Source organism: Sprattus sprattus, assembly GCF_963457725.1.
Source record: "Sprattus sprattus genome assembly, chromosome: 15".
NCBI lineage: Eukaryota > Metazoa > Chordata > Actinopteri > Clupeiformes > Clupeidae > Sprattus > Sprattus sprattus.
Genome location: NC_137913.1, coordinates 23,064,471 through 23,092,240, shown reverse-complemented (window position 1 = coordinate 23,092,240; position 27,770 = coordinate 23,064,471). Strand labels below are relative to the sequence as shown.

Sequence of the window (27,770 nt, the reverse complement as noted above, 5' to 3'; positions counted from 1 at the left end):
CTCTTTAGCACAAAGGTCGTGGGACGCTACCACACTCCCTTCATCGTGGAGAAGCACCGCCAGCTCCTGCGGCTCAGAGAGCAGCTGGTTATTGACTGTGGCCGCGAGTGGATCAACTTTCTGCAGTATGTAAACTCCTCCTGCTCTCCCTCCTTCCCTCCCTCATCCCCCACCATCCCTTGGGAGCCTGTCTGTTGCGTGCAGCCTTCCAGCCCCTCTCAGGCTAAGCTGGTATTTTAACTTCACAATGAAAAACACATTTGGATTTACCATGTGTGGAAATAATAGAAATCCCTTCAATTGCAGTCTGCATGTGTATAATTTTCAATTTTTTATCCCCTGTAGTTTGTTTGGGGAGCACTACTACATCCTGAAGAAAGCTGTGTGTCACCTAGCAACCGTTGACTGCCTCTTCTCATTGGCGCAGGTTGCTAAAGAAAACAATTACTGCAGGTGATGTAATGAGGATGGGCTTTTCATTCTTTTATCCCTCTGCAGTGGCTGTCATAGTTCATCTCTCTAGCTTTATGTCATGCACATTACGGACGCGCACATAACTGTATTTCGTCTCCTTAGAATTGAAAGTGCTAAGACACAGGACCCTATAACAGAGGGTGCAGAGTGCTTCACGTCAAATTTAGGATAATTTCAATCAAATGAGCAGTTATGCGAAAGGGTTCATTCATGAAAATCAACTTTTCTCTGATTTCTCATTTTTCTCATTCCTTTTGCGCATCAACACTGACGAGAGAGAGCAAGAGAGAGAGAGAGAGAAAGGGAGAGGGAAGGAGAGAGAGAGGGAGAGGGGTAGGGGGAGGGGGTTAGTTTCGTAAACGATCCAGCAGGAGTATGCTTCCTACACACACACAGTCTGTGTGGGAGAGTGGATTTGACTTTGAAGGCAGAATTGTTTTACGCCAACTACACCCCCAACCCACTCCATTCAAACACACCCGTGCTCTTGTAGCGCCCAGCAAAAGGAATCTCTTCGAAAATCACGTCTGTGCAACATTCCACCTCAATCAGCCATCCCCCCCCCCCCCCCCCCCCCCCATGCGTCTGTGCATCCCTCAACCCCCCCCAACCCACCTGCAGCCCAGGTGTCCCCAAAATCCCCTCCTCAATCTCTTCTCTATCACTCCCTCTCTCTCTCTCTCTGTCCTCAGTGCAAACGCTGCTACAAAAAAGAAAAGCTTTCTTTTACTCTACTGTCTTTTACATTGATTGAAGAACCCTCAGGAACCCTCAGAAGTCTCTTGTGAGGAGTCCGCTGTAGAACCATTTTCGATCCTGTTTGTGTCCAATATCTTTTTAATGGTTGTATTCAGCTCTGCAAAACACTTTGAGGGGCATGAAGGTTCTTTTTTTCAGTAAACAATTTATGTGAAATATTTAAACCCTTCATGTGACCATGTTATACACAGCCTGATGCTTTAGGCTAGATGTAGAATCTCTGAACCATTTATAGTTTTAGGTCTAGTTTGTGGAACTCATTCTAAGTGCCTATTTAGTTTAGGAAAGAAGAATTAAGTCTGTTAAAATACACCTTGGATGTCCTTTTCCAGGCCTGAGGTGCTGGAAGTTGAGCGTCAGATTGTGATCCAAGAGGGCCGGCACCCAGTAATTGATGTCCTCCTGGGCGAACAGGATCAGTACGTGCCCAACGACACGCAGCTGCAGGTGAGGCCCGCTCCCAGGTTGGCATGGAGAGGCAACCCCGCTGTGCCATATGCCCTTTAGCAGTGCCACAGGCCTTGGCCTGCTGCAAGGCAGTGTGTGTGTGTGTGTGTGTGTGCGTGTGCGTGTGCGTGTGCATGTTCTTCATTACTTCTATAGCTGGCCTGTTCAGCAAAGACTCTTGAGGAAGAGCTGAAGGCGGGCCTATTGAATTCTGATAATTTGTAACAAGATGGCTGTGAAGGTTTTTGATACCACATTTTTTTTTAAATCGAAGTAAAAATTATAATAAAAAAGGTGAGTGTAGGAGTGTGAGTTAATGGCTAAGGCTGTTCTGATTTCTTTTTAAGCAGGAGGTTAAATCTTTTTCTCCCTCAGTGCTGGAATTACAAGCCAACTTGTAGCACTGCTGCTGCTGCTCACTCCGCTGTTACAATCTGCCTTTGGCCGTGCCAGCCTTCGCATTATTCCCCTCACAGATCCGTTGGAACGTTTCCTTTTAAGGGTCTGGGGGGAGAAGCAAGCGAATTTATGGCATCTCAAGTTAAACTGCCCACTTGTGCCAAGTACATTCTTTCACTGTAAATCTCTCGAGACATTGTGCTGTGATCAAAAGAGTTCTCTTTCGTCTCAAAAATCTAACTTCTGTGAAAGTTTTTCGCTTGGGTGATGGCACTGATATAAAACTCTAAAAATCACCTCACTCACTTTATGGTATCAGTGCTGTTTGACAAGATTGAAGTATTTGTTTCATTCCTCTTCTTAGTCCCTAAATCTGGTACTCTCTTACTCCTTTTTTAATTTGGGTCATGTTGTCGGTGTTGGGTCAGCCTTAAACCCTAAATCCAATTTAGTCTCTCTAGGAAAAGAAATAACACAATTATTATCTTCTTTGTCCACATAGTTTGATTTTAAACACTTGAATTACAACATGTGAAGTGCTTGAACTTTTGGTAACATCTCACCTCTGAATAGAAAGTAGAATTTTTTTTAATTATTTATGAATTATTGTAATTCATTGCATTGCATGTATTGCCTAGCCCACAGTATTTTAGATTTTTTTCTCTCAAATATTTTTCTTTCTTATTTGCTGGAATTGTGAAGAACCCCACATAATTACGTTTTTCAAATGTTTTTTGTCCTTGGTCTGCCTGCTGTCTTTACAGTGCAGTGCACACAATAACATTTAGCCAGAGCAGAACATAAGGCCCTTAGAGAATTAGTTCCAGAGTGGTCCCCTCTCGCTAGATACACTTTGGATTTCTCAGAATCTCTGATGGACACATGGGACAGAACATGCAAGTTCAGATATACTGGCTATCCGTCTTTTCACACTTAAGATTGACACAACAGAACACTCTCTTTAGAGTTATAGATAGTAGTTGATATTTATTACTTGGAATCAGTGTAATCACAACTGCCTTGTGAGAACCTTGGAGAGGGTAACATCAAATGTATTCTTGGAGTAATCTGAGAGAATGATCTCTCTTGTGATTGCTGGACCATGTGAATCAACCCTCTAAATCCTTTAGACCAGGCCCTAATACATGTTTCATCCAAATTATCCTACAAGCACAGCTTTGGCATTGTGAATATTGACTAAAACAGGCAAAGCCCAGAATCCAGGCCAAGTCCTACATGCACAGATAGACAGAGAGTCTGCGTGTGTGACGAGGAAAAGGAGATTACCTATAACTGTGGGGGGAAAAAAGCAAGTAACTGTGAAAACAAAGCAAGAGAGACATGTTCTTATATGAGGTATTTGAACTGTAAAATTGAGAGGCTCTCTTCTCTCTAATTCCATCCAGGGTGAAGGCAAGCGAGCCATGATCATTACAGGACCCAACATGGGAGGGAAGAGCTCCTACATTCGCCAAGTGGCCCTCATCACCATTATGGCCCAGCTTGGCTCCTTCGTACCTGCCCAGGACGCCTCCATAGGGGTTGTGGATGGCATCTACACCAGGTAACACTCCTATAGAGCAGCTAACTTCTGCCACTCAACTGGTAGAGCAAGGTGCTTCCAACACAAAGGTTATGGGTTTGATGCCCAGGAAGTTCACAAACTGCTGACCATGTACTTCTGTATTGTACTTTAACCCCCTGGAGTCCGGGGCCAGATCCAGGTATTTTTTGCGGTTCTGCCATGGTGTGATATTTTTTTTACGCAACAGCGGTGGTTCCGTTTATAGGTCACATTTATTTGTTTTAATTCTGCACAAGTTGCTGTACAATAATGTTTTTTTTTTCTCTAAACACCCTCATCTAATAACCATAACTGTGAAAAGTAGGTCTTTACATGTTCTGGAATATGTGCAAAAACATGTTCTGAACCACAGTGACGAATTATTTTGGTGACTTGAGGTGACTAGAAGCATAAAAGCTCTAAAAGCACTCCATTCATATGAACAAATAAATTACCATTTAACATTTATAACCCTGTCAGTGTAGTATCAAAAGGCATCAATGGGAGGGCGAATAGCCTTGAACCATGCATATATAACATAAGAGAATATCTTTTGGAGAAGAGAATAACACATCTATTTTACAGAAATGTCCACACTATTTGCAGTATGCCCTATAAACCTAAATATACAAAAGTACATTTTGACACATTTTGGAGTGATTACAAGCAGTGAGGAGTCCAAGTGAGGTTGTTCCAGGATATCCTTACTCATGGAATGCTTCTTATCCAATCCGAAATTAATCAATTGTTTAACTGTATCTAACTGTTAATAGTAAATAAATTGTCTTTTTTTTTTTTTTTAAGTTTTTTAGTTGAATTATATTTAGTTACTTAGTTTTGAAATTACTTAAAAATGATATTGTATTATTAGTGTGCTTGCCCGAAGGGAAGCACAGTATTGTTATCGTCAAGTTTTCTTTATTCCGTACGTTTTTCTTGCAGCTAACTCCTCCTCGCCCGATTGAGCTAGAGACGCCATTCAAACACCAAAACGTCCGGCCCGATCCGGTGCAAGCTGCTATGACTTTTCGAGGCGGTACCCCATGCCACTCCTTTTTTATCCCTCTTTTTCATCCCCTTTTTTCTCCATAGACTTGCATGGCAGAGGTCTCTGCCATTATGACGTCATAATAGGGTCATTAAACTGGCTTGCAGCTGTGCTTCTCACTGACACCTCCGCCAAATCGGAAGAACCGCATTTTCTCTGTCCCTCTCAATTCAACTTTGAAAAAGAATAAGAGGAACCGTATTTCTCTGTCCCTCTCAATTCAACTTTGAGAAAGAATAAGAGTAACTACAGTTTCTAACCTAGCTACCGTATTTCCACTTCGTTAAGGTGAGTTGAATGGCAGCATTTTCAGTGTACTGACTGAAATTTTAATGGTAGCAGCTAACATATAAATTAACGTTACGTTAACGTTGGAGACGCCATTTTCCTTAATTCAAGTTGTGAAGTAAACCTTTGAAGTAATTCATGAATTTAGTTGTGTGGATATAGTGAGCTAAAGCTTGTATTCCCACTACGGTAACGTTAGCTATCCTAGCTGTGTTAAGCAGCTGTAACATCTGAGTACGGGGCTAAAGGCAAACTAACACTACGTAACGGGAGTATCCACTGGCAGTTTCAGCTAGCCGTAACGGGGGATCATTTTCCTTAATTCAAGTTGTTAAGTAAACCTGTGAAGTAATTCATGAATTTAGTTGTGTGGATATAGTGCGCTAATGCTTGTATTCCTACTACGGTAACGTGAGCTATCCTAGCTGTGCGGGGCTATGCAAAAGTTGCTTATACTGAAAGAATGGTTAACTTGTGGCCGATAGCGTGAGTTAACATTAACCCGTGTCCTGGGAGTAATGATTCATGAGAGACCTTGAATCATTAGGTTAACTGAAAAACGTTTGAAGATGTACCTGGACACATCGTAGCTGTATGGAAGTTTATTAGACTCTTTATTCAAATGGCAATGCATTTGTCAAATGGCAATTCAATGCGCAAAGTGACAATGCAATCCGCAATTCAAATGGCAAACCAGTTGTCAAATGGCAATTCAATGTGCAAATGACAATGCAATCCGCAATTCAGTTTGTATTATTTTGAATAAAAATTTGAATGAACGCTTATTGCATTGCATTTCATATTGACACGGTTTTTTCGACTCTTTATTCAAATGGCAATGCATTTTTCAATTGGCAATTCAATGCGCAAAGTGACAATGCAATCCGCAATTCAAATGGCAAACCAGTTGTCAAATGGCAATTCAATGTGCAAATGACAATGCAATCCGCAATTCAGTTTGTATTATTTTGAATAACAATTTGAATGAGCGCTTATTGCATTGCATTTCATATTGACACGGTCTTTTCGACTCTTTATTCAAATGGCAAAGTGGCAATGCAATCCGCAACATATCAATATCCACGTGATGTCAGTCACGTGATATGTTAGTGTGAACCTCAACATGGGGTCCATGTATTAAATGTCAGAAGAATCAGAATCAGCTTTTTTGGGCCAAGTAATCATCTTTTAATCAAAAATGAACATACAATTTTCTGTCACTGACATGGAAGTAATTGAGGAGGACACAAGAGACCAGGCAATGGGTGGTTCATTTTTCAAACACAGAGCCGAGAGAATTGGGGCTTCGATCGCTAAACAGGACAGTTCTTCAAAACCTGCCCAGCCTTCACATTCCCTTATCAGAAATATGTGTAACCCAAAGCTTTTCAACTTCACCTCACCTGCCACTGAACATGGATGCACACATGAAAAACATGCAGTTAATGAATTCTTACATGCTACTCCGGATTTCGTTTGTAGTTGTGACTGCTGTGGTCAAGGTTGCGGGGAAGTTAAGTGTCACTGTGCTTACACGTATTCCTCAAAATATACAGCATAACACAAAACAATACAACAGTGCAAAACAATATAATACAACAGTTCAAAACAATAAGTTGTTCTTTAGAAAAATGTATCGTAGAGGAACTGCCGAAGACCGAATGTAGAAGATAGCTGCTAATCCTGGCTCTCGGGAGTCTGTTAAAACTGGAAATATTTGTATGTGAATTAAGGTGTTTACACAACTTTTATAAGTCTACATCGACTCGGTTTGTCGTTAATATACTATACGAACACTGTCAGGGCAAACAGAATATTGTAGGTCTTTAATTAAGCTCTCGACCGTTATGGTTAGCTTGCTGCCTAAACTTTAATTGGAGATCAATGTAGAAGATAGCTGCTAAAATGCTATAAGCGCTGCACTGCAGCCGAGCTTGCTACTTGACACTCGCTACATGACAGCCAAACATGTTTTTTTTTCTGACCACGACCCCTAGGCGAAATACCGCCTGCCGATAATTCGTCCCAATGGAAACGTGGAGTTAGACTTGAAGAGAAGAGAAGAGAAAATAAGAGCTTCTTGAGAATAGCGGTATAAAACACTGCAAAACAGTGCCGTACATGGACCCCAACATGGCCGGCAAAGGTTGTTGTCATGGATATTGGTCACGTGACTAAATACGCCTAATAGGGGTAGGGACCCGCCTTGATGGGGCGACTGACAGATTGCATTTTCATTTGAATTTTGCAACAAAAAGAGCGTGATGACAAGTAAATGCTAATGCAATATAGTGGGGGCGCTGTTCAGCTACTACATTGAATTTCCATTTGAATAAAGAGTCGAAAAGACCATGTCAATATGAAATGTAATGCAATAAGCGCTCATTCAAATTGTTATTCAAAATAATACAAACTGGATTGCGGATTGCATTGTCATTTGCACATTGAATTGCCATTTGACAACTGCTTTTCCATTTGAATTGCGGATTGCATTGTCACTTTGCGCATTGAATTGCCAATTGAAAAATGCATTTTCATTTGAATAAAGAGTCGAAAAAAACGTGTCAATATGAAATGCAATGCAATAAGCGTTCATTCAAATATTTATTCAAAATAATACAAACTGAATTGCGGATTGCATTGTCATTTGCACATTGAATTGCCATTTGACAACTGGTTTGCCATTTGAATTGCGGATTGCATTGTCACTTTGCACATTGAATTGCCATTTGACAAATGCATTGCCATTTGAATAAAGAGTCTAATAAACTTCCATATAGCTGTTGTAGTGTGCTCAGTTTTCGAAAACTAGACTGAAACTAAGAAGGATAACTATGACTAAATGTGACTAAAACTAATATGCACTGAATCTAAAATAGCTGCTGAATCTAAAATAGCTGCCAAAATGAACACTGAGATGTATGAATTTTGGCAGCTATTTTAGATTCAGTCTTAAGACAAAAATGCATATTAGTTTTAGTCACATTTAGTCATAGTTATCCTTCTTAGTTTCAGAAGAGGTTTTTCATGGTTGCTAGCTCTAATCAGATGTACTATAGGCTTATAAGAGAAGACTAACTTTTTATGCCAACGAACACCAATAACTACAATTTGACAGACTATAAACCAATGTGATACACGTGCTCTCTATCTATACAGTAAAAGTGTTGCTTACGTTAGATACTAGACCTACAGTCTAACTCTTAGTGCATTAAGTCTAACAAGCTATATCTTACAATACACTTTAAGTAAAGCTGACTATGTAACCGCATTCATTCCAATATTGTTGCAGAGATGTTTCCTTTTACCAAGATAACAATTTCAATAATTCACTTAGCTCAGTAAGTCAGTATAACGAAACTCTGGAACTATTATGACTATGACCACAGAAAACACAGTACTATACAGATTTTGTTCTCAGATATCAGTCTGTGAGGCCCCTCAACAACATATGCGCACTCGGCCACTGCACTGCAGAGCAAGCACACTCTCGCAGTTCGTTCACGAAACGCATTCTAGTTATGTTAATAAATGCTGGGTGTTTCCCAAGTCATTGAGTAATAATGATCTCAATATTGACCAAAATAATCGTGATAGTCTAGTGCTGCTTGATTATGGCACAAATCATTAAGTGCTGTTGGATCAAATAATGTGGTAAAAGAATAAAATGTATATTTAAAATAAATCTAAGTAATGCGCACATACACAGCTTACTAAGCTGCACCGGGGTGAGAAGTGTCTATCAAGAAAGAGTCACCAAAGAATGTCAGTTCATCCTAGATGATCCATTCATCTGCTGTTCTAGTGAGGTCCCGGCTTTGTTCTTCATTGTGTAAACGGTGTTGTCAAACAGAGAGCACTCGAGAGACAAGTATCCTAGGAAATACAAAAGGGAATCAGAAAGTATCTCTGTGGCGTAATAAATCTAGGAGTTGTCTCTGCTGTCTTTGAGTTTATACCCTTGCCAAATTGGAACAAAATATTGCACCCAACCATAACGCAGAGTAGACTAATCAGAAATCAGACTGTTGTCACCATGAATGTAGTTTTACAGTATGCACAAATTACTTGTTGTGGGAAAACCTCAAACATCACAAACTTGCAAATGTACACCCTGCATAGTTCATTCACTGGTCCAACTTAACAAAATGATCAAAAAATGAACCTTAGAGCATGTTATCACCCAGTTAGGAGATAAAGTGTGTATTACTGTGAGTGGAAGTAGCCATCTGACAGGTTAAAAGGTTAAGTGAGATGTTTTGGTTTCAATGGTAGAATGTGGTATGTTCTCCTATAAGCAGAAACCACATCAAATAGTTTGGCGAAAAAGGGAGAGAACCTGTTCACAGACATTTATCAGATACTTTTCAGTTGCAGGAAAAATCAGATGGTGGTAATGTTCTGACTTTACAGACATTTTTTTAAATAAAAAATTCTCAAAAAGCAGACGTCAGTATAATAACATCAGATAAGTGCGGTGAACATTTTCCCTCTTTTTGAAAAAGTGAGCATTACACACTTTATGTCAGTTTAATGTCAGGTGGCATTTCATTTGGGAATGTCTCTTCTCTGTCAGTAACACCACCCCATCTAAAGACAATTCAAACACTACATCCTTAATTCTTGCATTACACACAGCGATTGGAGATCACTGGTTATGAAACAGATTCAACATATGTTTGCCTTGTCCTATCCATCTTACCTGTGAGTTGTGCTCACAAGGCTATTTTTAGAAATAACATCCAGACTAATCCTGAGTAATCTTTCCATGGTCCCATTTTAGACATGAAAAATGGCCTGATAAAAGTATTGTCCAGCGTGGCACTGTCGCTACGTCCGATTCCCCTTGACTTGCACCACTAATTGAATGATAGATGAACAGCCCATACCATCTTTCAATCTTTCATTTTACATTTGCATGCTATCTTTTTTTTTTAGATAAACAATCAAACAATTGGCGAGTTACAGATGAGTCTTAGGTCACCTCCGTCGCCTAACAATGTTTGTCATCAATTTTCATTGTGGGATATTGGCACACGCCCTCTGTTTGTTCTTGGCCTTCTCTATTAATTGATGGCGCAGAGACACCTTGTTGGGAACAAAAGGCCTGTTTTCTGCTGATATATTGGATAACAGTGCTCTGTGTGAACAGCATGCCTCACATACATATAATTATCTAATTAGAAACAGGTGTGACTTCTGTGCTCTCTTAGCATGTTCTCTAGGGCTGGTCTGGTTTCAGCTGACTTGGCAAGCAGGAAAGCGCCTCCTCAACATTTCCAGTGTAATTTTCTCCCAAACTCCGTCTGTCTGCAGTGAACAGGGTTATCCATGTATGGTTTATTAGCACATTTTCCCCTCCCCAAAGCAATGGAGTTGTTCCTGTCATGGAAATAATTGTGGTTCTCTCATTTGGTGCAAGTACATTGATGGCTATTTGCAGGCCTGGTTCTTACCTTTGGTCAAATTTCACCATCATTGCTACTAAATCTCTCTGCCTCTGTGCCAATGCACACTGTTCAAAATGGATTTCTGGATTTAGGCTTTTTTTCGAAGCCTCTTAGATAATAAATAAAAAACTGTAAACGCCAGTGGACGGTTCTGGGAACAAAATTGGTACTGTAGAGGTGACAAGAATCTAAACTAAAATCGACATAATAAGACAAACATGTTACTACAATATCTTTAAGTGAATGGAAAAAAAACCAAGACATGTCATTTTTGTGTTGTGTCTTGTTGTTCCCTTTTATCAGTCTTCAGTACTTTTGCCATGGGATGTATCTGGGGAATAAAAGCTAATTGCCTCTCTTCCCCTGAGGGGCGGTTGCCTTTTTCTAATTAACTTGTAAAGATCAGGCTAGAACAGCAGCCAATTAAAGTTCAGCCTGAAAGGCTGGGGTCTGCAGCCATACAGCCCTTGTTTGTTTCACATTGAGCTGGGAGCGTTAGGCAAATACACATCTATAAGTGACTGTATGAAAGGGCTGATGCATTGAGGTGCCATTAAGCCTCAAAACCAAACGTGTGTGTGTGTGCGTGTGCGTGTGGGCGTGTGTGTGTCCTCTGGCATAGAGATATTGTATGGTGCTTGAGCAGGTGAAGGTAGAGGTCAGCCATTCTGTGTTTATAGAGTTAGATTTGAGGTCACACACTTCTGTGTGTGCGTGTGTCTGAAAGATGCTGATATTTGTACTGACCTTATGTGCAACCAGTAATGGGAAACTACTCAGATAAATCTTAGTAGAGGAACAGAGAGTGATCCCGTCACACTATTGCCCACCTGTGTGGACTTCTGATGTGTTACGTTTCAAGTTGTGTAGGACTCTCCATGGTCCTGGGGTTTTATAGTGGATGGACCCTTACAGAAATGTGGACAAGATTACAGCATTAGCACATTACAACATGTTCACATTTTCAGGGGTTGTTATGGAAACAAGAAATAAAGTGGGAAGCAAAAAGAAAAACTGGAAAGCAATAATTTCACACCTTTTAATATCTGTTACCTCCTCTTTCTATCTATATCTCAATTATGTTATGTTGAATTATGCCACCTTTGAATCCAGTGTTTGCAGACTACAGGGCGTCTAAGATTCAATATTACATTGATGGACCAAATTGTGGTTTTCGTTCATTCATTTTTTCCCCCTTTTCTTTCCCCTCAACCTTAATAAACAATCATGCATCACACTAGTGGCCATTGTTAAAGGGGATATGACCTGAGGGAAGACTAATGCATGTTTGTCAGCTGTAATGCTGATTGCAGTCTATACATTTGTGGACATGGCCCCTTGAGTCAAATCAAGGGTTCAAGATCCTTTTTACCCATGAACATGTTCCACAAGATGGCAGTGGGGATAACCCATGGTTCACATAGTATGTCTAACAATAACAATGTGCTCTTAAATTGGTGTCTAGCACCTGCAGAGACACCTGTTATTGTTATAGTGGTGGGTCATATTGTTATCAGTTATAGAGTGGTCTGGATATGTTCCTTTAAGAAAACTGGTAATAATGCGACTTGCTGATCCTTAAAATTGAGTCATAGCCTTTATTGCAGTTGAATGGCGGTTTTCTGTGTTAGTAGCAATTACAAACTGATGTCCCATTAACTCAGTATAAAGAAAAAATGGAAAATATTTCTGAGTCATTACACCTCTAAACACAGCCTCTCTTTGCTGTGCTGTCTTTTGTTTTGAAATGTGATTAAGGATAGCTGAGCCCGCCGAAGTGGTCTGAATATTCTATAAACAAGCGAAATGGCTAAGTTGTCTGTAACCTACGATTCTGCACCATTGTAATTTGCAAGCTACATTAAGGGAAATCATCTTGTGTTGTGGGAAGACTAATTTGGAAACGTGTTTAATATGTTCACTGTAGTAGTACCACTTTCATCTATCTTGGGCACAGAACTAGCATGTTCATCTGGATGTAGTGAAATCCTGCAAAAATTGTGCTCTATGAGAAACTTCCAATGGTTTCAGGCACACCATAACCTAATTATCAGACAGTGTGTTTCCTCAAAAGAAAGGGAAAGTAATTCTTCACTTTTTGGCCCTTATACATAATGAGGGGTGATTTTGTAGGCAGCAGAGCCCTCACAGATATAAACAAGGAGCTTTTGGTGATCTTTAGTGGATCTCGTATAACCAGTGGATATCTTATAGCCAGCGAGTAAGAGCTTTATGGACAACACCCACACAAACTCAAGCATCATCTCCATCAGCTCATGGTGGTATTATGATCAGTGTGTTTGCCATCTATCTCTCGCGCGCACGCGATGGCAGATGCTCCCTGTGATGCCAAGCGATTGCTTTGAAGTGACCTGATTAGTCATCGAGCCTCCCGCATACTATTTCTGTAGAGTGGCCTGTGTAATTGATGGCAGATATTTTATTAACGCAATTACTGCCGCTATGTATCGCACCTAAAGAGATGGATACCTTCAAATGATTTATGATCTGGCCACATCCCTCAGCTGCCTTTCATTTTCCACATCAATGTGTGCCTAATTATAATTAGAGTTTGAAAAGGTACCGGGTAATTTGATGACTGTTAATAATTGGTAGATTTGTTTTTTTGGTAGATATTTTTTCTCCCTACTACTACTAAACTCCCACTCTCTCTTTTTCTTAGGATGGGGGCCTCCGACAACATCTCGAGAGGTCGTAGTACTTTCATGGAGGAGCTTGTGGAGGCGTCCGAGATTTTGTCCCGGGCAACATCTCGCTCCCTGGTCATCCTGGACGAGCTGGGCCGTGGCACCAGCACACACGATGGCATTGCTATAGCCTATGCCACCTTGGAGTTCTTCATTGAAAACGTAAGCCATGATTTTAGTGTCTTTCAGAGAAAACATGCCGCCCCACTGTGCAGTGCAAGCCGCATTCTGAGCCATTTTATTAGTGTGTGTGTGTGTGTGTGTGTGTGTGTGTGTGTGTGTGTGTGTGTGTGTGTGTGTGTGTCTCTTTCACATGTGAAATTTGGCACAATGTTAGATTAAAAAGCAATCTGTAATTGATAACGGATTGCCATTCTCACTTCACCATTAATCAGGGGCATTGCTAGGACTGGGCTGGGCCCCTGAAATAAAAACATCTGTAGCCCTGAACCTGTACTTTCGGCCTGTGGGTTTACCTCCCTTGTTGCTTGTTGGAGCCTTAGTACAGTGGTTAGCAATGCTGCCCCATACCATCAACTTGCTCGACCATTTGGCCGAGGTAAAAGGCAATGAAATGACCTTTTAAATGACAGTTTAAAATCGATCTCCAGACAGCATTCTTTATCTACACCTAAGACAAAGCCAAGCAAAAGCTGCTGTATTTTCTCATATTCAAACAGTATGATGTTCACACGAAATGTCATTTCTGTCTATAAAAACCTAGCGTGAGTTAATGGGCATGTGCCGTGTCAGAGTGACCTAGCATGAAAGTGTTTTCATGTAGACATGCAGTGTGGTATAATGGATGGGGTAATGTTCATGCGAGTCAGACAGACGACCGACCTGCATGACATGGGTTGTTTTTAGGTTCTCTGTGTCTGTACTGTGTGAAAATGGTACTTTTAGTTATCAGAATTTAAACAATTTTTCTAGAAGAGGATGCCCCTGGACCCCCTTATGGGTCTGGGCTAAGCCCCCCAAGTTTTCAACTCCTAGCACAACTCCTGTCTTCATTCCCACATGAAATGATAGTTACTGGGCATGTCACTCCAGTTATACGGGTATGGCCGGAGCCCTCTAACCGCTCTGCTACTGCCAACTCTGGCCTCTGTCTGCAGCAACGCTTTAGTCGTCATATCCCTGAAATAATAAAACGGAATAATGAAAGCGGTAAGTGGGTTGTTCAGGATTGCTTTCAGTCGTTGCATCCTAATGGGCATAGACTTCAGGTCAATTTTGAAGTCACTGGGCCATCCTTTAACCTATCGTTAACGGACAATGACACACACAGCAAAGATTTTACCACTAACGACAATGACACACACAGCAAAGATTTTAGAATACTGACCAAAATAGAGAAATGTAATTAATGTCCTGCGTCATTCCTCTCTGCCAATGGGGCAAACAGATATAAATATCTTTCCCAAAACCCTGTTTGCGGTAATGAAGCGATGTTCTGAATGAATTAACATATCTTTCGTAATCCAGCTTAAATTCTTCAAAGTTTGCTAACATTGCCACTAATGTTGCACGGTGAACTGATACTAGAAAGGTACCGCGGTACCCATACGTTAAAAACGATACAATTTTGCATATTTTTAGTACCAATACTTCATTAAAATAGCACGCAATCAGAGCGCACTCGCTGTTCCGCTCCCTGTCAGGCTGCCTGCACGCATTGACTGCAACTCACAGCGAGTGTGCAGGAGCTGTTGCCGACCGTCCTCTACTTGTTGAAAAATAAGATGCCAGAAGTGTATTCTGGAAGTACTTCGGATGCATAGCAGACTGTGAAGGAAAGCCCATCGACACACAGAGACCCGTCTGTAAAACATGATTCAAAGCCATTCAGGCAAGGGGAGGCAACACGTCAAATATGGCTAAGACAGTCCTAGAGAGACACCCCAAACTTTTCAGAGAGTTCAAAGAACGACAGGTTAGCAAATGGGATTATAAACATGAACACCCCCAAGCTCACCCATATACTGCCTTACACAAGTAGCCTTAGCGACTAGCAATTTTCCCCATCAGAGAATTTTGACGATGCGTAGTACAAGGCCCTTTTTTATAGCCTGGCCATTACCAGCCTGTGACTCCATTTCATTCCGTCAGTCAGTCTGGCCTAACCCCGTGCATTTTCGTTTCCGAGATGGGCGGGTGCTTAGCTTGAGGTTTAAAATCATTGGAGTTCCCTTAACCAATCAGCAACGTTTGGTAAGCATTCGGTAGATTAAACTCTTCCCAAAGCCAGTTGGGAGAAGAGCTACGACGTCCTTTCCAATCATAAAACTTACAAGATACTCTTGTTCTCCTTTTAATTTTCTGATGTTCTCGAGAGTTGAGACAACTTTCCCGATAGCTTTACGTGTCTCTTCCTCCAAGGCGAGTTTTGCGTCACAGCTCTGAACTGTTTGCTGATTGGTGCGGTTGGATTTTGAGGCCGGGAAACGATTGTCAACGGGGTTGGGCCAGACTGAGTATGAGCTTGAAATCAATTCAGGCGGAAATACGTAGGCTGGTGTCACCAGGCTACCTTTTTTAAGGATAGATTAGCCGAAGGCATATCGGATGGCCCTGTTGCATGTATTCCCGTTAAGACGTTGATCCATTCAATTTGGCTGCAAGAACGTAGCCCAGTTCATTGTCAAAATCAAACTCTACAAAGAAAACGCTATACATGCTAAATAACCTACAATTTCACTTATGTAGGCCTATATGATCATGAGGTCTGAATGCACACAAAGGTGTACCAAATAAAACACAATTGATGCAATAGGCTACCTGCTGGTGGAGCCTGAGGGTGGATCTGAGGGTGGAAAAATTATTATTCCATGAATGCCATTTGTTAAGTGTTCAAAAAGCTGGTCAGGAACAAGCTGGTAAAAAATGGAACCTTACAGATGTTTTGTTTATTACTATCAAAGATAGAAATACCAGTATTGTATCGTATTTGTGGTATCGTATTGTAAGTATCGGGTATCATGATATTTATGGCAGGTATAGTATCGAAGTCATAATTTTGGTAGATGGACAACCCTAATTGCCACTACTGTTGGTATCGTTGCGTCTAGCTCTAGCACCGCTGGCATTGTTGTTCCTACATTTCTAAAACAAATGCTTCAAGTCTGTTTGCTTCATTTCAAAAGACATCTCTGATGTCCACACTTAGCCACCCCCACAAGTGGCTGATTGGTCCGCCCATCAGAATAGCTGAATGATCGATCTTTCAAATAAGGTTTCAAGACTATAATCTTAGTGAAAACTGAGCTGAGAGCAATAGGTGGGCAGAGCCAGGCTATCTGCCTTGATCATTTGGAGAAGCAGAGGGATCAGTGGAACTGTGCAAGACATAAGTGTAGGAATCATTCTCCTGCTAAGGTGCCTCCTCGTGACATGAGGTGGCTCAGGTGCTTGTACTTCCGCCCTCACAGCAAGAAGGTCCTGGGTTGAATTCCCCCATGGGGCGTCGTTGATACTGGGGGCAGGTGCTCCCGGGCCTTTCTTTGTGGAGTTTGCATCTTCTCCCGGTGCTACAAGGGTTTTCTCCACAAAAGAACCCCAACATTAAAACATGCACAAGATCAGATCGCTCTCCTGTCCGTCCCTGACCCCACCCCCACCCCCCTTGTGGTCTTCCCTGACAAACTCCGCCCCAACTTTTCAGTGAGGCGTCTGTGAACATCTTAACCCATGTCCTTGAGCAGATTTGCCATATTGGTCCAGTTAGCCAGGCTTGGTGTCACAGCCTGAGGCAGCAAACCAATGCAACCACCAGAGCCACATTTGCAGGGGACACCTGAGGAGGAGACCCAGTGGCACCACAATATGCACCGCCAGCATCATGCTCAGCAGAGATATAATTGTCAACACACGTTAGTGCTCATGTCAGCTAAGTAAATGATCCATTATCTCATGGAACTGTGACATTTCAACCGTTTAAAGTTGTGTATGTAGCCCAGAAAACAAGCGTTCAAAATCTTTTGTCCCCCCCTTTGTTCGCCTGGATACCAGACCGAACCCCGCCCACAAAATTTGAGGTTGGGAAGTTCCGTCTGGCTCAGTGCCGTTGGGGAGAGATTATCAGAAGGCAGGATTCTGCCGGACCAATCAAATTGTCAGGGCGGGCTTTATACGATGATGGACAGATGACCAACCAACGCTTCAGTTGAATAAACGGTAGAGTCGAAATAGTACCAAGATGGTGGCGTCTCGGGAGCCTGGTAGTGGGACATATTTTATGTGATTTAAGCTATCTACACAACTTTTTTATGTCTACATTGACTCGGTTAGTTGTGTATGTGCAACACGAATGTTGGAGAGTATAATAGGTCTTAACTGAAGCTCTAGAGACCATTATTGTTAGGTTATTGCTAACGCTTAGACCAAAAATCCATTGAAACACATAGTAGCAAGCTAGCCTCGCTGCTAATAAGTATAACGTGAGCATGCATATCTCACAGATATTGATAGCGCATTCATTTTGAAAGAGGAACAGAGAAACGCGATTATGGCATTTGTCGATCGAAAAGATGATTTTGCCGTCCTTCCTACGGGATCCGGCAAAACTTTAATGTATCAGATGGTCATACTACGGTGCTCTGATTGGTTCTAGGTATCCAATTGAGTGAAGAGGCATTTTTTTTCCTGGTTCGTTGAAACACTCCCCATAATCACAGCTCAATGGAGCAGCATCAGACTCATATTCTGACTAGAATTATGAGTATGACATCGTGAGGCTACCCCTTTGTCGTTTGTCCCCCTAAATTTGACCTTAGCTAGCTAGCTGGTTAGCTAGCATAGCAATTAGGCAACCATAACAACCAGGCAACACCATTTGCTGCAAAGCCTGAAACAAAGTTTAATCTTTAATCTTAAGTCTTGGGTTCAAATTGATCACAACCACTTACGGTTGATGTTAAATGGCTTCACATAGACTTTTAAACAATAGGACATCAGTACGGCAAAGGCTTTCTCTGATATCAGTGCCCTTCTTGAATACAGCAATTTTGTAGTCCGCATTCCCACTTGAGCCATGGCAGAAGATTGTCGTTGGTACTACAAGGTCACCAGGGGAAACAGTAACAGTCCGACTTTGCCATATTAACGACCTTGGCTGCCATTTTCACATGACACCAATATGGTTAATTAGAACCAAATAAACAGCTTTCAGTGTAGTGCCTTAGTGCGAGTCCACCTTAAATAACCAATTACATTAGAGCTGAATCAGCTATTATTGTGCTTGTCCTCGTAATGGCTACCTGTGATTTAAGAAGCTGTGTGTAGAGATTGTAGTCACTTGTTTTGTTGACATTAAGGAACCCTCAGAGGTATTAGAAGCGCCGGCCTATTATGGAGAGAAAAATAATTGGACCATGAATTGATTTTAGGTAGAAATTTACTTTCATTGTTGGTCTCTGAAGGTCCTGAGGTGTGAAGGATGACATCACTGCTGCATTAAATATTGAGCAGTTCTGAGAAAAAAGGCCAATTTGTGGGCCTGAGTGCACCAAGCCATCTTTACCACTCACTCTCATCATGAACAGTCATTTTTTACTTTATTTTCATTAGTCGGGGGAATTGTTGTTTCTCTCATTATAAGATAGAGGTCATGAAACAGCCATGTACTGTAAATATGTACAAAGGGAAATATGCATAGGCTGCATGCCTCACATTGTGTTTGCATGACACCAATGAAAACATGGCATCAAGGGAAATCCTTTTCAGATTGCAGTTGGTTGAGATATAGAGCAGTATAGAGCATGTTAGTGCTCAAGCACTATGTGTGGGTCAAACCTTACATCAGCATACTCTTTCCTGTAACAGAGAGTAAGCCTGCTGCCTCTGTAACCTGAATGTTTTATGTGACCTGGTGTGATTCACAGTTTTCTCATGTTGCTGTTTATCATTCCAAGGCAGTGGCTGAGAGAGACAGAGAACGGCAAGAGATAGGTCTCCAGAGGTGTGCCAGTGTTGTGGCTGGCATGCCGAGGATGCCGCTGGGTATTACACACTATTGCCTGTCTCTTTGGCGACGGCTCAGCTGCTCGGCCCACCCGTCTTGGGAGTGCTGTAGGTATGATATATTTCTGCATCGACCCTGCAGGGCTGGAGAGAGTATATTTATTTTTTGCACCCAGAGAGGTTGGAGTTTTTGAGGGAGGGGTGGGTGGGGTGGGGAGGCCTTGTTTGCCACAACTCTGCGATGCTAAAGCATCGCCCCATGGGTCTGTTTGTATCCTTGGCTATTCCGTGTCAAGCATTGTTGATTGTTTTTGGATATGACAGGTTCTGTCTGCGATAGAGCTGTAGTCCAGTGTGGGCAATTTTCACTGAAATCATTCATGTTTGTGGCCAAACCAGCCATCTTCCACGACACGCCAGTATTGATCGTTGTGACTGAGTAATTACATCGTTCCATGTTGTCTTGAGAACAGCATGTAGTTCTGTATTTTGTTCTCTTGTTCATTAGCTGTAAATAGAAATTCGACGAATGACTCTCTCTCTCTCTCTCTCTCTCTCACACCCTCACTCTGTCCATGGCGTGTGTGTATTGAGGGAAGATTTTCACATCAAGCTCTCTTGTTGGCATAGCAGCAGGTTTGCCTGTCCTGTATGTCTGTTCACCTGAGCTGTATTTGAGAATGTAAATACATTTTGTTGTGTAACACCCTTGAATGCAGCATTGTGAACAGCCTTGACGCTGAGCCTTCTTGTTCTCGGCTCAGGAAGAGACACTGGTTGCCATAGCAAAGCGCTTTGGCTGCATGCGAGTGCTCAAGGCTCAACGGTCCCTTTCGATACGAACCTTTTCATATTTCAAGGAGGAAACAGAAATGTTACCAGAACGTGGCATTTGTGTAATTTAAACAAAAAATGTTAGCGTCTTTATTTCGTGAACCTTCCTTGGGACCCTCTCCGCCTCTCCTTCTAGCTGAGTGGTTCCACTGGATCCGTTGGATTCCACTTGTTTGCTCTGTTTAAGTCTTTCCAACCCCTGGCTTTTTGGTTATTGGGGTGAAATCTCGGATAGCACCTTATTTATGAATTGACAGACGAGAGTTTCCTTTTTGATAGTGGTTACCACTGTGGTTGTAGTTTGCTGATTTTCCTTGAATCTTTGATGCCTCTGGGTGAGGTGTTTCCAGGGTGACCATTCAGACCATTAAGTCACAAAGGAGTAACTTCTTTTGTATCAAGGGTGGTAAAATCCATATCCTTTGTAGTGGCATGCTCTTATAGTTTTTTCAATGCCGTATCTAATTAGCCCAACAAGGCACAGGTGCTGGTCAGTCGAGCTGTTGTACCATTCTGCTACATGTGCTGACTATCCTCTTTGGGTCGTATAGTGTTTGTTAGGCGTCATTGCGGTACACTGTGGTTAGCCAGTAGCTTGGCTCTCTCCATGTTGTTTGTAAATCGACTTTCAGGCACTCTAGTTGTGTTAACTGTCTAGAAAAACAAAGCTACCACAGCTGAAGGACTAGTCATGTCAGGCCACAGCACAGCTTTAAAAGGTGTGACACATGCTTAGGCTCTTCGTCAGGGTTTTATATAGCTAGCAAGATGGTGCCCCTATGTGGATGAGGTGTCTTCATAAAATTGTACTATCTAAATTACAGTGCAAGATAGTCTAAGGCAACACACACAAAACGTGTAATAGGATAAAGAACTGGAAATACTACATAGGTTTGCCGTTAACAAAAGTTAAATGAAATATAGAGAATGTATCGCAATCACAGATTGAACCAAGCCAAACATATTGTGTGTATTAACACCATTAGCTACTCTGTAAGTGGTTGCTATATTCCAGTTGATTTTTCAACAGTATCAAAAGTGTATCTTATAAAACAAGGCCATCAGACTCTCTGGAAGGCAGTATATCCTGAAACATTAATCCACACTTGAGTGAAGTTCAGTAAGATTTTACAGATGCATGTATTTTTTTGCACTTAAGTCTTGGCTATATCTCCAGTGCCATGATGCCAAGTAAGTTATTGTGGATGTTGTATGTTATGTCATGCCAGGTCTTCATAGGAATGTCTTTTATGTTCTTAGTTCTCTGCCAGGTTTTAACATTTTCATCAGGAAGTTCCTGTGAAGAGATGTGTTACACAACAGTGTAACACTGACCTTTCCCATAGCAGCAGCACTAGCAACATGCCCTGTTGCAAAACAGTCATCTCTATTTCTGTACTCATGCTTCTCCTGATGTACCGACTGAAGCATTGTTTAAGTGTACACAGTAAACTAGCGAGGGCAAATGAATTTACAGTGCAGATCTTCTGAACGTTCTAGAAGGCCAAACTGAGGAGTTGAGTGGCGGCTCTGTTCTGAAATGAGAACTCGAATCCTCAGCTCACCCAGGACCTGAGCGGCTGAAATGAAATGACACTCGTTGTTTGTCTCTGGATTACCCCCCAAATCCCTGCTTCACTCATCTTTTCTCCAGCTCCACTCAAATGCACCCCTGGAGACTGCTCCGGAGGAAGAAAAAAGTCAATAAAAAAGGAAATGAAGTTATTTCCCTCCAAAGGAGTTACACATGCTTATTGCGAGTGCAGATAGACAGATAGGGTACATGGAACCCAGTGTGATTTACACAGGTATTATCACTGGATTCAGCAAAGTACTCAGTTCTGTAACAGATGTTTAAGATACTCACATCTATTCTTTGTGTTATCGTTTGTTTCAGCTGAGCTCTTTTTCATAGTATTATCTAGTTGGTCGCAAATCAGATAGTATGAATTGCATTTATTTTTGTTTGAGCACTTATCATCAATTGCTTATGTTTTCTCTTTCATAATATGTGTGCCCCCAAAAATGTCATGAGATTGCGTGGCTCTTAATCCAACATATAAAATGCTCAATCCCTGCCTTTATGACATGGTGCAGGAAATGATATTGGTGTTTCATCACTGCCAAGTTAATCCTCTCTCCTTCATTATGCTGACGATAATTCCCGAGACCCACTGGTTTAGGTATTGACTGGTTGTTTGTGTTCTTTTTCCTCTAAGGTGAGGTCTTTGACTTTGTTTGTGACCCACTACCCTCCTCTGTGTGAGCTGGAGAGAGTTTACCCAGAACATGTGGGAAACTACCACATGTCTTTCCTCCTCAACGAACCCGACACCACAGATGAAGGTAAGGATCATTAATAATCATCTTACCATTTAAAAACAGTCCCAGTCCTAGTTGAGTGTTTTCACACTTACATAGCGCTTTGCAGATACCCAAAGCACTCTGCCTACATGATTTTATTTACATCATCTTATCTCCACCAAGTGTAGCATCCACCTTGATAGTGGTGCACTACCCTGTCCATTACTTCTATGACTGCTTTTGAGATGCATGTGTAGAATATCCTGTGATGTCTTGTGTAGTTATGTTTTATCATGTACTGTCCAGAGTTGTAATTGTATAATTGTTTTAAATCCATAATGTGATGCTATGAACAAATATTTTGTAATTTGGGGGGGGGGGGAAACATTCATTTGTGCATTGTGCACTTTGGGCATCTCATGGTGCCAACCACTTAGGCCATTCAGTGTTTCATAATGATTACGGACAAACTGCGTGCAGGTGAGATCTGTACAAATGAATGGAGCTCTCCTGGAGGCACAGATTGTCAGTTAGCGCTGGTAAATCAACAGCTGGCCAAGACACACGGGCCATAAGACCATTGTATAAGCCCTAAGCTGTCTGTCTCACCCGTTAGATTTGGAGGTGTTGGCCATTCACCTTCTCGAGACAGACTTTCTTTGCGTCAAATGGCAGTTGTGTTGTGAGGTGCGACACAGCCTCATCCCTTGAACCGTATTCAATTTTAATTGTGCGGTAAATGAGTTGTGGAGTGACGAGCCCTCCAGTTAATGTGTTGTTTTGTGCCGCTTATGTAAAATATGATGCATACTGTAGTTATTTTATTTGACAGTGGCTTTCACACATAATTAGCCAATTTTAAATACGTTCCCAACAGAGTGGTGTGTCACGGCTTGAAAAATGACTGCGTGCACACAAACACTAATATGAAAAGGCTCAGAAGCTTGCGGAATATGGAGCTGTATGCATGCTCTACCTCAATATAAGTCCATGTTTGATCAGTCACACCTACCAGTAGCTGCTTTTGTCAGCGTGTAAAGGATGTCATGCCGAGAAATATCAGACTGAGGCTTTAACGTATCGGCCGAGCGATAGCGAGGTTGATACGCCAAAGCCAAAGTTTGATAATTCCCGACCTCACTCTTGGTTAGTAAGTTGTTTATTATATGGCATTTTTCGCTCTTTTCAATTTGTAAATGAAGAGAAATGGTAGTTGTTAATAGAAAACATGTCATTTTGTTCAGCTCTCAAGTCTTCCCACGACATAATGTGTTTCAGGTGTTGCGTAGCAAGCGATTACTTGCTAAAATGGCTTTAATTTACAGTAAAGTAACAACACAAGTTATTCAAACTATAGTTTCTAGTCTTTATCATCACTTTCAAAAACACATTTTTGCTGCGGCGGAATTTCCTCATGGCTGTTGATGTCTATCAATATCTCTAATTTTAAATATGACTTCAGAGGGCAATAAGGATCCGTATCAGATCGGCAAGGAGGGCATTACGCGGCTGGCAAGACTACCAATTAGCCAATCAGAACGCGCGTGCTGTCGTTCCCATACAGTGCCACTTGAAAGTATGTTAATCCCTTGAGCACTTAAGCGGTTTCTGTTGTTTTACCATGATTTTTCATTTTTTTATCACCAATTTTCCATAGATGAAATATCAGGTTTATGTTTATCATTTGCATGTACTTGTTTAGAGGAAATTGTTTGAGTAGCCGAAAAACTACATGAAACAAGGAATTAGTCCATTTCAAAAGTAAGTGAACCCCCAGCTGAATTGGTAAAGTCAAGCAGGTAACAGATTCAGTGAAACTTATTTGGGTGCTTAATTAGTCAATTGAGCAAACCGATCATCTGAGACATCCTTAGGGAAAGGTTTGGGCAACACAGATTAAAAGAGAGAGGAAACCAACCAAACTACTGTAGTGCCAAGGTGTACCCACACAGATCAACAATGCCGAGAGGAAACGAAATATCCGAGAACATCAGGAAGAAGGTACTGACAGCCCATCAGTCTTGGGAAAGCTATAAGACCATCTCCAAAAGATTCCAGCTCGATCCATCCATCCAAGACAAATAATTTAGAAATGGAGAGCATTCAACATGACCGCATCTCTGCCTAGAAGTGGACGCCCATCAAGACCATCAGCCAAAAGACTACATGAAACATGGAATTAGTCCATTTCAAAAGTAAGTGAACCCCCAGCTGAATTGGTAAAGTCAAGCAGGTAACAGATTCAGTGAAACTTATTTTGGTGCTTAATTAGTCAATTTAGCAAACCGATCATCTGAGACATCCTTAGGGAAAGGTTTGGGCAACACAGATTAAAAGAGAGAGGAAACCAACCAAACTACTGTAGTGCCAAGGTGTACCCACACAGATCAACAATGCCGAAAGGAAACGAGATATCCGAGAACATCAGGAAGAAGGTTCTGACAGCCCATGAGTCTTGGGAAAGCTATAAGGCCATCTCCAAAAGATTCCAGCTCCATCCATCCATCCAAGACAAATAATTTAGAAATGGAGGGCATTCAACATGACCGCATCTCTGCCTAGAAGTGGACGCCCATCAAGACCATCACCAAGAAGCACCAGAAGAAGAAAAAATCAGGTAAAAGTCAACCCACACATCACCTCTAAAGAGTTTCGGACTTATCTGGCAGCATCTGGGGTAAATGTACATGGGTCTACAATCAGACGAAAATTGAATAGACATGACATTCATGATCGGGTTGCTAGAGGGAAGCCTCTGCTCTCAAGAAAGAACAAAACTGCCCATTTCAACTTTGCCAGAGAGCACTTGGATAAACCAAAGGCCTTCAGGAAGTCCCTTCTTTGGACAGATGAGTCCGAGATAGAATTATTTGGTCACGATCAAAACCAACAATTTTCGTCTGATTCTAGACCCATGTACATTTACCCCAGATGCTGCCAGAGAGGTCCGAAGCTCTTTAGAGGTGATGTGTGGGTTGACTTTTATATGATTTATTCTTCTTCTGGTGCTTCTTGGTGATGGTCTTGATCGGCATCCACCTCAAGGCAGAGATGCGGTCATTTTGAATGTCCTCCATTTCTAAATTATTTATCTTTGATGGATGGATGGAGCTGGAATCTTTTGGAGATGGTCTTATAGCCTTCCCAAGACTGATGGACTTATAGCCTTCTTCCTGATGTTCTCAGATATCTCGTTTCCTCTCGGCATTGTTGATCTGTGTGGGTACACCTTGGCACTACAGTAGTTTGGTTGGTTTCCTCTCTCTTTTAATCTGTGTAGCCCAAACCTTTCCCTAAGGATGTCTCAGTTGATCGGTTTGCTTAATTGACTAATTAAGAACCCAAATAAGTTTCACCGAATCTGTTACCTGCTTGACTTTACCAATTCAGCTGGGGGTTCACTTACTTTTGAAATGGACTAATTCCATGTTTCATGTAGCTTTTTGGCTACTCAAACAATTCCCTCCAAACAAGTAAATGCAAATGATAAACATAAACCTGACATTTCATCTATGGAAAATTGGTGATGAAAATAATGAAAAATCATGGTAAAACAACAGAAAACTCTTAACTGCTCAAGGGGTTCACATACTTTCAAGTGGCACTGTACATTGCCTCAGTTGTCGGCAGTGCGGGCTTCTCTCTGTCCGTCCCCCTGACGTCTTTTTCCCTCTATCACACAGAGGGGGAGGTTCAACCCCAGTTCATCACTTTCCTATATCAGCTGACGGAAGGAGCAGCCGGCCGGAGCTATGGGTTGAACGTGGCACGCCTGGCCGCCATCCCAGAGCCCATCCTCAGGACCGCCGCGCTCAAGTCCAAGGAGCTGGAAGCACTCGTCGATGCCAGGAGGTACGTGGGCTGGCTGGTTGGACAGCAGCAGAATGCAGTTTTTTATCCCCACGCTTGTTTTTCCAACTTGAAAGATGAATGCTGTTTTGTCATAAACGAATATTTAGTTGCTTGTAGGGATTCATTCAAATTTGAAAAGGTAGACTATATGCTGATGCTGTACATCAGTCAGGTAGTGCTTGAGTAGGGGAATGTCTTGTTCATTTTAAAGAAAATGTTGTCATCATAATATTTCATGGAGATTATTTCCAAACACTGTTAATGACTTAAGTTCCTTAATGTCAAGTGCCTTGTATTAATATATTCCTTGTATGAATCATGTGCTTATGAAAGCAGGAGCATGGCTTTTCTCTCTGTGTGTGTAACTAGAATATTAGGTGCCATTAAGTCTGCATATGAACAAGAGCATGTTTAGACCAGAGGAGATAAGATAGGAACTGTGCTTCTTCCGACCTTGTGCAAAACTGCCATCCTTGCAAGACAGGTAGCCTCGGACGTGAGAAATCCACCACGTCGTTATCCCTGCTGAAAACCAAACTTCTGACTATATAAACCTTGTGCGATAGGTTTATCATTGCCTTCACTTTCAGCCTTGTGCTGGGAGGGGAGCCCGATTGCAATTGTCTTTGTTTGTCTGTCTAATAAATATACTTTCATGCAGCTCCGGAGTCCTGAGGTAACTAGGGTGAATTTTTCACCTATCATAATATTAAAGCTGAATGTTTTCATCAGGATGCTTTTAGATGGCTGCAATACCACAAAACTTAGGATAAATATTGCCCCTCTCCCTTAAAGATAATAATATTAATATTAATAAAAAATACATTTTATTTATAGAGCACTCAAAGATGCTTTACATGCATTAACAATAATCCAAAGAAACAATACATTAAGAGCACATTACACACAACATTGATCCAAACATTTAAAGCTGTTCTGAAGAGATGAGCTTTGGGAAGTGATTTGAACATGTACAGGTCAGTGCAGATTCGGATGTGTTTTAGGGAAGGAGTTCCAGAGGGAGGGGGGCAGCTATGTAGAGAGCTCTGTTGCCTGAGGTCCGGTGCCTGGTTCTGAGGGGTATGTACAAATGTTGGGCCTTAGAGGAGAAGGAGGGGAGCAGGTTGGTGAGGTGTGAGGGGGCCTGGTTATGGCGGGATTTGGGAGTAAAGAGAAGGCCTTTTGAAATGAATCTGTTGTGAGACAGAAAGTCAGTGAAGTTTCTGGAGGACAGGGGTCATGTGGTGACGGGAGCAGGAGTGAGTAAGCAGGCTTGCAGAAGAGTACTGGCTGTACTGGTTTATTTAGGACTTTGGATGATGTGCCGCAAAAGGAGGCTGTTGCAGTAATCAATTCTGGATGTGATGAAGGCATGGATCAAAGTTTCAGCAGCAGAGAAGGAGAATGATGGACAGAGATGAGTTGTGATTTTTAGGTACAAAAAGGCAGTCCTGGTGGTTTGATTGGCGTGGGGTTTGAAGGAGAGGTTACTGTTGAAAATGACTCTGAAGTATGGATGTGTGGAGAGGGAGACAGAGTGGAGTAATCCATGGTGAGGCAGACGTTATGGGTGTTTTTTTGTAAGGGATTAGTGACCGATTGATTTTCATCCAATAACGGAAAGCTTATCTTTCACCTCCTCTTCACCGCCAAGTCTAGGTTTTCCTTCTAGTCTTCTACAC

The 27,770-nt window shown here is 41.7% G+C and overlaps 1 protein-coding gene across 1 annotated transcript in view; it reads left to right on the top strand.

The window, feature by feature from the left end:
• Positions 1–27,770, top strand: part of msh3 (mutS homolog 3 (E. coli)) — a 51,160-nt gene that overhangs the window by 22,843 nt on the left and 547 nt on the right. The window contains exons 17-23 of the mRNA XM_080852356.1: positions 9–125; positions 346–453; positions 1,566–1,680; positions 3,486–3,643; positions 13,113–13,299; positions 22,152–22,278; positions 25,920–26,088. Of these exons, the coding sequence (XP_080708482.1) occupies positions 9–125; positions 346–453; positions 1,566–1,680; positions 3,486–3,643; positions 13,113–13,299; positions 22,152–22,278; positions 25,920–26,088 (981 nt within the window). The remainder of the gene's footprint in view (positions 1–8; positions 126–345; positions 454–1,565; positions 1,681–3,485; positions 3,644–13,112; positions 13,300–22,151; positions 22,279–25,919; positions 26,089–27,770) is intronic.